The sequence below is a fragment of the Thunnus maccoyii genome, chromosome 3, assembly GCF_910596095.1.
Source record: "Thunnus maccoyii chromosome 3, fThuMac1.1, whole genome shotgun sequence".
NCBI classification, from domain to species: Eukaryota; Metazoa; Chordata; class Actinopteri; order Scombriformes; family Scombridae; genus Thunnus; species Thunnus maccoyii.
Window position 1 is genome coordinate 18,358,232 of NC_056535.1, and position 12,781 is coordinate 18,371,012.

Below are 12,781 nucleotides of genomic sequence, written 5' to 3' on the forward strand. Positions count from 1 at the left end.
CTTGACTTTGCTGTATGTTTAGTAGGAGAGCCGGGTGGCTTTGAGTCTTTGTGTTTGATAAACTTTTAGGGTTTTTCACTTATGCAGAAGTAAAACAACTAATTTGAGAAACACTTAATTAACTGTTTAATTAACTATTTATGCCTGAAAACAGCCAAAAAAAAGTTCCCAGAGTCCAAGGGACATTTTTTCAAATGCCTTTTTTTTGTTTTGTTTTGTTTTGTTTTGTTTTGTTGTTGTTGTTTTTGGTGCGACCAACAATCCAACACCAAAATTTCTTCAATTTACAGTGATATAAAATAGAAAGTAGCATGATCCTCAAATTGGTATTGGCATTTTTGCTTCATAAATGACCTAAACAATTAATGGATAATCATAATTGTTGTAGATTAATTTTCTGTTGATCACCTAATTGAATTATCGACTAATTGTTTTAACACTACATGCTTTTGATTAAATATTAAATATTACATTTAATTTATTAAATATTACTTAATATATTAAATATTAAGTCTTGTCCCATTTCATTCTTCTAGCTAGCATTGACTTTTCAAACATTTAACCTTTCCCTAACGTTAAAGTCCAACTGAAATTAAATTGCATGTTTTTTTTTCTGCTACAGCATACAATATAATTTTCTGGTTTCATGAGGGTGCCTTCTCTCTTTGCATTAATTTGTTGGAATACTGTTAGTTTTCCATCTACATAGATGCAGCCAATCAAATCACTTAATTTTAAACCACATTTGGATAAAGTAGTGATATCACTGTTCTATCACAGACAGGGCAGACGGTCACACTGAGCCTGATAGCAGCCGGCTACACAAGACAACAGCCACAGACAACAACAACCCACATTAGCTTTCCTGCTAAAGTCTCCTTCTTATCTTACTTACAAACATGAACACGTCTTGTCCTGCACCTTAACTTGTTGAAATTCATCAGGAAAAAGTGCACCACTGATGTCAGTTAGCAGGCTAGTTAGCCAATTAGCTACTCAGCTGCAGAACATTAAACAGCATGTAAACATACTACCTCAAAATGTCACTTTGGTTTGGTTAGATGCTGGTGTGGTTCTTACTCTTCAATACCACTGCTAATAGCACATTGTCTGCCCATCACTCGTAAGCTACAGCAACAAGTTTGTTTACATTGTCTCTCATATTTGATGGCAAAAAGGGTCTAAATGTGATTTCAGTTGGACTTTAATCAAGTAAAATAGCACTGATACTGAATATTTTTCAACATTCAACATGAACATTTTGTGAACAGTTGTAGACACATTCTCTATAAATGTTTCCTTGTTACCTTGGTAAAAACATAATCCAGACAGCATAACAATTCCTACAAAAAGTATCTGGTCTTGCAAACGAGTTGTGCTATGTTGTTGGATGGATGGATGGATGGATAGATAGATAGATAGATAGATAGATAGATAGATAGATAGATAGATAGAAAATGTCTCCTCCATCTCCTTCTAATACTCCACCTATCGCTCCTGCTGCTTCACACTCCCAGCCTCTCGCTTTCTTTGCTGTAAGTGAATATGGGTCACATCATGTAGTGCTTCTCTTTCTCTAATCCCAGGAGTGTGTGAGTATAGCAGGTAACAGAGTAGAGGCACAAGTGCGCTGTGCTGTTCAGCCGCTTCATCGTACTGTAGCTCTGCAATACAGAGTTTTCTGATGTCCCACGGGGCTTGAGAGGAGAGGAAATGGAGCACACAGTAAAAAATTTAGGATTGTGCTTCAGCTGCACTGACTCACACAGTTAAAGCTGCTCTGCAGTTCTCTACAGTCATGTAACAAACCTGGTTTACTCATACAGAAGAATTTTGCATGCATTGAAACCGTCTTTGGTTGCTGTAATCATCCCTCCTGCTCATACTGATCATAAAGAGATTAGTTCTTAACGGGATTCCCATGAAAGTGATGGGGGACATCCACAATCCACAGTCCTCCATCTGTGCAAATATATGAGGCTTCAACAGTGTGAGTTAGACCAATCAATCAGTTATCTACAATAGTTGATTTTTTTGTAAAAAAAAAAAAAAAAAAAAAAAGTTCCCTCTTTTTCTTACTGCCCTTCCACCACAGTCAAGGCAACACAGATGGGAATTTGGTACTAAAAAGATAAACTCACACTGCTGGAGCCATATTAGCTTCACTTGAACTTTAGAAGTAATTTCTATGCAGAACGAGGACTGTGGATTTTGTCTTCCCAAAAAGTTGAGTTAGTTATGGATCTCTTGGCGACCAGTATGGAGGGACAGGGAATAATTTCAGCAACCACAAACTCTTTCTTCGTACATATGGGTATGTGACTGTTGTATTAAGATAGACTTGAAGAAAGGCGATGTAGAAAAAATGTCTTTTTAATTCGATGAATCAATTAATTGTAAATTGTACTGCATACTAATGTAACCATTTATGTCAAACAGCCAATTAAACCTATTTAAAGGACTAAAGGTGAAGGATAAAGTTTAATTAAATATAGAGAAGGAGACTGAATTATCTTCAGTGGGCTCGTGGGAATAACAAGAAGTGAGTTTCATAAATGGTCATGTCCCAGACTAAAGTTGACAATCATGAGAGAAATTTTGTGAAATCGTTGGTTGTAGATCCAAAATGTTGGTCCGAGATTGCAGTGTGATCAGAATATGGTTTGAAATGCTTTCCATCATAGCTCTACAATTAACCAGGCATCTATCACCATCACATATGAATTCAAAATTGATATCTTACAGTGTGACACAGATTATGACCCAGAATTTTGATATGCAATATACCTGCTAGATTGCTGTTATTGCACACTGTGTAGGTGCCTTTAAAAGAACAAAAAGCAGCACATCCATCCATTAAGTGCGGATTTAATTTGAATGTCACTTAGGACTTTCCTCTATGGATTTCCATACCTGTAAGGGTCATTTATAGCATTGCCAATTATGAATCTGAAAACAATGAAAGACAGACAAAATGTATAAAATCAGACTGATTTAGTCTCAAAAATAATCCCAAGATTGCAAATGAAAGTCTGGCTCTTGTCTGTGTTTTCTTTCATCAGGGCTATTTTTATATTAGATCTTTTATTTCTGCCAAACAAATAAGAATTGTGTGAAAATCACAACATGCTGACTCACCATTGTTCTGTGTAATGTCTGGAGAAGCGTCTCTGTAGCAAAAGGAACTGCTCAGTTATCATTCTCATGAATATGAGACTAAGGTGGCTGCAGTAATCACATTAAGACATCGGCATATGAATTACAACTTGATAGAAGACCAATGAAAAACAGAATACGTTTCTAAAAGGGTTTTTTAAGTAAATAAAGACGAGAATTCTACATGTTGCTACATTGGCAGTCAGTAGAGAGAGAGAGAAAAGTGCTGCTGTTTTTTTTTTTCAGAGCACCCCTCACCTTTTTTTGTGCCATTGGTTCGACTGCTTCAAACAGAGAATATAATTTCACTTTTAAATAGTGCTATACTCATCAAAGACATTTTGTCAAGCATTCAGTCATATCTTAAATGGGCCCAATGGTCTTGATGTTGCTGGAGTTTAAAAAATAAATATCTCACATATGCATCTACGCCTTTAACTTAGCATTTTTCAAAAACCCAGAGGAACATTTTGAGCTGAAAAAAGAAAAAATGGAGTGTGAAATGTCTGTACTCAGAGCTGTCTATTCATCATCAGTTCTACAAGTCTTTTAAATCCCTGGTGTTCAGCTCATATTAAAATCAAAAGGGGGGGAAGGAGGGCGGTGGGTATAAAATATTTAAATACAGTCCTGATTACCTTGTGGAAAGTGGACATTTGAGTCAAGATTTGCAGCTCATCCTACGCTTAGAAACAAGACCAACAAGACTTTAATCTGTGATGTTGTCTCGTAAGTCTGCTGGGAGCTGTCTGACTGATAATGAATCGACTCTCTGGGCACTTACAGCATCCAGGGCTATTTTCTGGGTATTAAGATTTATTTCCTGGTTTGAACTCGTTTAGGGAGAGAGCCCAAATGAATGTTTTGCCTTGTATCCATTTGGCCAGGCTAAATTACAGGATCACCTGTTTCGGGCAATGAATGACGGTTGAACCAGTGAAGCGAGGCATGTGAACAGCGGGGAGGTGTGAATCTTTATGGAGGCTGCATCCATTCAGTGATCCTCAGGGTCTCTTGAGGATATAGTAGCAAAGTCTGAGCATGCAGGGAGTCTATAACACCAATGATCTATAGTCTTTAGTCTCTTAAAGCATATTTTGCCTTTTAAACACTTCTATTCCTTATTCTTTGAGTTGAATTCCTCTCATTTGAAATCCTTTCACAAAAAATTTGCTATCTTTCCTCCTTCTAGCCACCAAAAATAGAATCTGACAGTTTCAAAAAAGTGGATCTGTATAAACATAACATAAACAATGCAGGCAGGACAGCACATTGATAGGTAGTTATTGAAATACTGATAGATTTGAATATATTTCCTAAAAGAATCATATCTGCAGTCTTATCCAAACAAGATGAAAACTTCCAGCACAAATTTCTGTTCTATTATGACAACTGCAAGAGGGTGGAGGCCTCTGCGATTCATCATGAGTTCCTTTCATGCCACCTCTCTTTTCCTTGAGATCTGCTTGATGTTTTTTTTTTTTTTCTTCTCTCTGTTACTGTACATTCTAAAAATAATAAGATTGCTCATGGAGGAAGAAGAGGGAGAGGGTGTTAGTCAAGGAGATACTAAGTCCATATGCACTTTTCTGGACACGTTCCTTACCGGGTCTCAATATGAAATACACATCCCATCGATGTCACCTGTTTTTCTGGAGGGTAAAATATATACTTTTAAAATTAGAAGCCCTTTATTGATCTGTGTATCCTCCCTTTCTTGTCGATGCCACTTCAACATCAAGGATGTTGTTTGTGTGGGCTAGGAGGGAATTAGCTGCCGGAACCACATGTGCTGATACAGTGCTGGTGGTGTTTCTGGCGCCTGGTGTGCATTCGATGGTGGGTGTGATTTCTGTGTTGGAGCTGACATTTAACAAAGAGATTTTTAGATGCGCTGATGCTGTTGGAGGCTCATTGGTTAAATATCCAGTTACCCAAACATGTAGACATTTTCTTTTAAAAACATGTCGGAGCTGTCAGTCCTCCATCATCAGCTGCAGTTTTATCATTGCCACTGGTCTTTCTGCTGCATAACTTTGCGTTTGATGCAGTGACAACACAACTGGTTGCACTACTATGATGAAATATCTAGCTAGTTTCTAACAAATTCAGCTCCTGCACACATTTTTCTTGTGTGCTGTCACTTTGTCACCGTTAGTGTGTTCAGGATCAGAAGTTGCTACATTGCAAAGGAATTTCAACAACATCAATAGGATGAGAAGTGGAGAAGAAAGGGTAAAACTGGCAGGCTTCCATTGTTAGTGTGGGATGAGTATCCAGTATGTAGTCCTCAGTAGCAGAGTGAAATATGAATTAGCTTTTTATTCTGTCCTGAAAATCTGAACATAGTATACAACAGAACATAATACTGCTACAGAAAAACTTGACCTTGGATTCTCTGATTTGCACGAAATACATTCACTTTTATGGTGCATTTCTTTATGGGCACTATGAATAAAAAGGTATATTTTAAGCCTTTTGGTGATATACAGTGTATTTAAAACATCTCGTCCTATTGGCAAAAGGATTTTTCTAATTTAAACAGTAATTTAGTCTGATGTAGATAATTTAACCAGCTGTTAATACTATTAGATTTCCACAGAGCAGTACACACATTCTATCACTTAACATTATTAGGATTTTTACATATATTTTCAGACACAATAGAATTAAAATACACATTTGGAGACTGAGGTAACTGTAACACAGTGAAATCAGCTTCTGGACAAATAGCTGCATGTTTCTGCAATGTACTGCAAAGTTATAAATGACCAACACTTGAAATCATCAAAGCAAGTTGTGGGTGGATTTTATTTAGGGCCAAAGTCACGTCTCCTGGTTCAGAACTGATAACACAGTGTAGGATAAGATGGGCTCAGAAAGTCAAGCAGTTTGTGGTTGAAGAAAAACACAGCCCACGTTTCACTGCAGTCTAATGAGCTGTTTCACCACACAAGCTCATCACAGTCCCCAAGCCTTATTTCACAGGCTTCTGACATGGAGCGAGAGAGTTGCTGCTCTTCAGAAATATAAATTTAACTGCCCAGATATTAAACTTTAAATCAAACCACAAGCTGTAGTGCCCGGAAATGTTAAACACATCTCTGGAGGCTCATGTATACCTCCTCTCGACACTCAGCAACAGATGCAACTGTTTTTTTTTTTTTTGCACTGTAGTGATTTAAATAAAATTTGCAGAGAATTGGAACATGCAGAACACTGTGTTCAACTGTAATCAGACAGATTTTTCATTAAGAGATTAAAAGTGCACAGATCTGACCAGCTTTATATCCTACAACTCACCTGCCTACATATTAGTTGAGTTTTCCTGTCCTGCATTACTGGAGCTTTATTAATATAATATCTTTTCCATTTTGTTCTGTGACAGTCTGCCTGTGATGTTCTTCCACAGGATAATGCACTGGGCCCGGCGTATTGAGCAGGAGATTGACACAGTCTTTCAGCACATCACTGGAGCTCAGCAGTTGAAAGGGGTGAGTGTGTAGCTCTCTTTTTATAGTGTGCAGGTTACTTACTCATCATAGTGCTGCATTAACCCAATAAGAAATGCACTGAGCAGAGAGGTCAGCGTGCAAAACAGCTGTAAATCCATTAAGTGAAAGAGCTAAAGATAAATAGGTGCATAAAACAAGAAAACAAGCGCAGTCTACTTCCTAGAAACTTTTGTTTCTTTTCTTCATGATTTTCTGCGACTCCTTGCAGAGCAATGAATAGCCAATAACTCCTGAATATTTTGTTTTCCCTGGACAGACATAAAACTCTCTAATAGCATTTCTATTCAGCAGTTTTCAGAATATATGCTCCATTTTTTAGATGTTGTAGCCAAATTTTGCTGGCACTTTGTGTATTGTTTGCAATAATTATCAATCTTGCACACATTGTATGATTCCTACGACGTTAAAGAGATGGCTGAACACACGCCTACAGTGATTAGATTTAGAAAATCCAGTATTATGTTTCATGAAGTCATGAGCTCAGTAACACCTACATTCAGGAATACTCAGACCTTGTGTCGGCTCTCATAAGCTGATCATGTATTTCCTGCATATTAATGCACATGACAGGAATCTTTTATCAGTCATGTTGTGATCATCATTATCATTATGTTATCATCATTTAAGTAATCTGATTACTCCTGGCTCTCTACAGTAACCTGATTCCGAAATGTAAACAAGAAAACTGGTCCACCTTTCACGGTTAAATGGTTGGTGCTACCAAATCTAAAAGAAAATCTCACTTATGTCTGGCACCACCTTAGTACAATGGACATGAAATGGATTTTGAGTCTGAAAAAGGGACTATTTCTTCCTTTCACCTCCACTGTATTGAGGTTGCTCCAGAAATCTAACACATAAAAACACAACTGTATGCATGACTAAATATCACAAGAGGTTAGTGAGGAAATATGGTTATTAGTTTGGCTGAACTGATCCTTTAAGGGGTAAAGCGAGCTCACACAGTTAAATCAGTGCTCAAGAAACCTGATTATTTGGCCAAACAGTCAGTTGATTAATTGGCTAGTGGAAAGACAGAAACTTAATCTGCAACTATTTGGATAATTGAGTTAGTCAGTCAGTTGACGCCCTAAAATAATTTAATCTAAAGTCTGAAAGTGAACAAAACTGTATTTATCCTTTTGGAAGGACCTGAAAAACTGAACCACAAAATGATAAGTTTCTGGCCGAGGACTGTACAGTAAAGTAATGAGACTACTGTCGTCTGATTTCCTGCTTTCACCTGATTTCTCACAATGATCGTAGTCATTGAGAGCGCATTTCATACCTGAATTCATGTAAATTATCACCACTTACTGTACATCTCTTGTCCAAAAGTTTAACTCGAAAGTAATTTCACATCGTTGCTGTAACAGGTGGCTGGGAATAAAAAGATAGCCCCTGAAAAGCCAAATGCTCAAAAACTAGACCAAAGATCATCTGTAGAGGGCAAGAGTGGCCTGCTCTGGGAAGATGTGTGGGGGCGTTCCCTCAGCAGAGAGCAGCGGCACGTGTCCTCTCTGTTTGTGTCACAGCAGAGCAGATGGTCAGCCCGCAGCCTGCAGTAATGCCTTGATGTGAGACTCACTTGTTCATTCAATCCTCATTAATCCCTCCATGCTCCTGATACAGTCTCGATCTGTTAAAGAAATTGTTCTGCTCTGCCTGAGGAAATGCAGTGATAATGATAATGTGAATGAAACGTCATGTTCAATTTCCCAAACAATAAAAAGTCATAATTTTTCATTCAATAGCCACTGTGATAAAGGCCCACTGTACAGTACTCAGACTTTCACCATTGAGACGCCTGGGCTGTGGCTATTTTTGATGGTGCTATTTTTGGATGAGATCTCAAAGTACTGCAATTTTTCATTTTTTTAAAGATGTGATGATATGATTACCTAGAGGTTGAAAAATCGTAATGCAAGGAAAAAATCCCTCCAAGACCCCCTTAATAAGTTGTAAAAACAACAATAGTAAGTCTTCAGTCATGCTAACAGTTCTGTGAGGCTGTACTTTGGCACAGTAATGCTTTGAGCTAAATGCTAATGTTCCTGTCTATGCTAACATGTCATGTGCATGATGAAAATGCTAAAATGTTGATGGATACCAGTTTTAATGTTTACCATGGACACCAGCTCTTTTTATTTATTTATTTATTTTGCAATTGTAAGCATGCTAACACTCTTTTGTGTGTGTGTGTGTGTGTGTGTGTGTGTGTGAGAGAGAGAGAGACAGAGAGAGAGAGAGAGAGAGAGAGAGAGAGAGAGAGAGTGTGTTAGCATGCTTACATTTGCAAATTAGCACAAAACACAATGTACAGTAGAGGCTGTGATTATTTTTGCAGGTTTGGTCATAAACTTAAGTATTGGACAAATTAAAATTTTGGCCTGATGATGGCGCTAGAATGAAAAGTCAGGTCATCAAACTTTTTACAATTCATCATGAGAGGGACATGAGACATTTTAGTCAAAACTACAAATGTCAACCCCATGGTGACGCTAAAGGAAAAGTCAAAGAATCACTTAAGTCAGAGAGATACAACCTCTGGTAACCAAGAATGTCTGTGCCAAATTTCATGAAAATCCCTCAAGTAGATGTTGAGATATTTCTTACAAGTGAAAGCTGTGACCTGCTGGTGGCACTACAGGAACATTCACTGTTCACTGAAGTCATGAGTCATTATTTTATGGTGATACATCCATTAGTTATTAAAATATTTGGGTCTGGACCAAAGTCATGGACTTACTGACTGACTGACACACAGACCAACATGAGGCTATAAAAATAAGGTTAATTATGTGCCTGATAATTTGTCTTTTAGTGAGGTTTGTTTAATATAATCTCTTGGTCAGTAATTTGCTTCCACCTAATCTTTTATGAAAAATAATGTATGTTGTTAAAAGCTTCAGGTATCATTATCATTTTAACTTTTATCTACATAATAGCCATCGTCAGCAATACATCTCAATCCTGAATCTATTCTGCACAGGCTCTAGTTTTTCTCAGACAGCACACAGTTCACACAGTGACACCCTGTTCATTACTGCGTGTTCCCATCTGTGAGAGATGGATGCAAGATGTCGGCCTGGGCCAGTAAAGCATCTGGTCACTACACAACTTGAGGGATGTCTTGAAGTTCATTTTCATGAAGTCCATTTATAGAATGTATGCAGGTTTGCCAAATTCATGCATCCAGGTCGCTGTCTCCCCTCTTGTCTTCATCTTCTCTCCAACATCTTTCCGCACAGCTTAGACACTGCATGGCGAGCTTTATGTTACACTGTAGGTGCCTTTTACTCCTGCATGTCTGATGATGATGAACCTCCTGAACTCCCAGTCACCACTGTGGTTTCTATATGCAATGTTTGTGTAGTTAGATACTGCAGGCGCTATCAAGCATACATCATGAGGATTTATTTGATTTTGGAGAGGACTGTGTGTGCCTCTACCATCAAAGTTCTTCCTTGTGCTCCTGTTTTTTCTGACTGACAAAACCTTCGTGGAGAAATGAAATATAATGAAAATGGCATTTTATATACGTGTGAATCTCCACTAGCACCTGCAGGATAATACAATCCTGTCAGTTTTACTAGAAACTGAAAATAACCAGAGAATTTTGACCATAAAGGGGTAACAATTAGATGTAAAAATGTAGACTGTTAATCTTAAATGTCAGACCACAGAGTGATAATTCAACAGAGCTGTTTAATATACGGTATTATAATTCAAATGTTGTAAATATATGACATTTTCATCATATAGTGATGAGAAAAGTAAAATTTTTGATCACAGCAAAAATATTTCTTCTTGGCACTAGTCTATGAGATAATGCGGTTATAATGGTATTTGTCATAAGTTTTAAAGTAGAAATCAAAACTGAACAAGAGACTGTGTCTAATTTTTACAAACATTTTACACAGACATTTGCTGCATCTCCTCTAGATGTAGTGTAATTCCCAGAAGTGTCCTGATGAATTGCGAAGTGTTTCCATGTGTGGTCTAATTTAACTTCAAACTCTCTGGATACAAACATTATCTGGGTGAATCTACTTTCTTTCTATTTGCGGTTGGTAGCCTTCTGACTTTAACCAAGTAGTATATGTATAGTATTTTACTCTGTAATTCAGCTATAATTGATTCAAATAGGTTTGTAGTTTTGTGGCTTAATCGCTTCAGTCTGAGCTGTAATTAGTCTCATAGATACTGCTCTTCACTCATTGGTAGAGGAAATAAAGCTGGATGTCTCACCAGTCTTTGTTTCAAAAACAATTGTGTTCTTGAACTTGAAATGTCTTAATGAAGAACAAATCCTCAATGTGAGTCAGAATGCTTTTTAGGATAAATGCCACATGGTGTAATTTTGGAATGAAACTCCAGTAATGTGATTCCTCAGTGAAACACGTTGTATGTGAATAGATAGCATGAAAGGATCCATATTTAGATTTGTATTAAAAGTTCAAAAACAACAAGTGGCTATCCCCTCGTGTCCTCAGTGTGTAAATATAAAAAGATTTTTCTTTTGCAAATCCACAAGCTCTGAATAATAATGTTCTCTCTGCTTTCAGGAGATTTTGAGGTTCGAACTTTTGAACATTTTCTTAAATGTTTTTGTTTTTGCAGTTTTACAAAATGATTCTTGTTAAATATTAAATAACAGCACACAGATACATACACATATACATAATAATCAGCCGCACTAATGGTAATGCATATTTATGCAAAGTCGGCTTAGACAATACATCACAAAGTCACAAATTGTCAGTAGAAAGAGCTGAGGTCAGCAGAAATGACTTGCAGCTATTATTGCTCTGATGTTTTTAACATTGTCAATGAAATTTTTTTTTACAGATATACAATGAAGAAAGAAGACGGTTTAGTCTGGTGAGGAATCAGCCTCGGAAGATTGTGGAGAAGGTGGCCTCAGATATCGAGAAACTTCTGGCTAAGAAGCGCAAAGCCCTCGATGTAAGTCTGTTTCTGACAAATATGAAACACTGTTAGTTTATTGATACTCTTTTAATTGCTCATTGTTTCTTCTCTTTTTTTACTGTAAGTGATTTCTCTGCAAATGAAATGATCTTCCTTAGAACAACGTACATTGTGTAGTTTAAAGTAATAAATAAAGTAGTAACTGCTTGCTAATTGTGCAACTTTAAATTTAATATAACTCCATGTATTTTTAGAAATAATGATAATGTACTTCTATGTTTTCCTTATGTGGGAGATCCTTTAATTGAAAGAGTTTGCTGACAGTATTATTGATCCTTGATTCCACAAACCTAAAGCTCAGCTGCAGGTTTTACATATCCAGTAGATTCATTTTCATATAGTTTTAATAGCAGGTTTTAACCTAATAGCTAAAAGATGGAATAACTGGAGGCTCTTTTACACACACAGCAAGAAAGAAATAAATAAAGACAAAGACAGAAAATTTTGATCGACAGCTTTCCTGATATCATCTGATTGGTTCTTATGTGGTACAAAATGCAGGACTGCAGCAATATTTGTGAATGTCAGTTGACCCATGGCAGGTTCAAAGTAATCCACTGTGTGATTTTTAGCACCTACTTTCACAATGTTCTTCCCTCTTTGTTTTACAGAGAGCAGACAAGTAATTTAACTGACTCCGCTAATGCTAATGAGTGTTTCTGTTTTTAACATGCAGAGATTAGCCAGTGAAGCAGAGCGGCTGCAACGAGAGCATCTATGGCAGGATGGAATCAAGGTAATTTATTGAGTATTTTGTCCATGTCATCTCCTTACTCAAAAGAAAAAAAGATCAACATATTCCCTCACATAATGCAAATTTTACAAACTGACATTTAAGCACTGATTAAAATAATTCAAACCAGATGGGTCTGTCCCTCAGCGTTGTGACCCTAAACCAGACGACCTGAGAGAGAAAGAGCGTTCCCCAGTCAGCTGAGCAGATTCCTCAGTGCTCGACTGGCTGAAACAGATGACTGAATGCATTCAGCTGTGCGGTTCTGTTGAGTCCCAAACACTTTGACATTCCATTTTTCCACTTGGTCTGCTTCATTTAACCAACAAAATGAGACGGGGTTAACCTCATCCTCTCACATGGCCTCCCGCATCCTTTTCTAAGG

At 37.3% G+C, this 12,781-nt stretch overlaps 1 protein-coding gene across 2 annotated transcripts in view; it reads left to right on the top strand.

The window, feature by feature from the left end:
- The window catches only part of LOC121894501 (voltage-dependent calcium channel subunit alpha-2/delta-2-like), a 33,665-nt gene that overhangs the window by 2,777 nt on the left and 18,107 nt on the right, over positions 1-12,781 (top strand). Inside the window, exons 1-4 of one of the 2 annotated variants that reach the window (XM_042407136.1) lie at positions 6,403-6,474; positions 6,569-6,650; positions 11,523-11,639; positions 12,340-12,399. In XM_042407136.1, the coding sequence (XP_042263070.1) occupies positions 6,573-6,650; positions 11,523-11,639; positions 12,340-12,399 (255 nt within the window). In that variant the 5' untranslated portion in view covers positions 6,403-6,474; positions 6,569-6,572. Of the gene's footprint in view, positions 1-6,402; positions 6,475-6,568; positions 6,651-11,522; positions 11,640-12,339; positions 12,400-12,781 lie in introns of those variants that run through there. The other variant, XM_042407135.1, reaches the window with a different exon arrangement.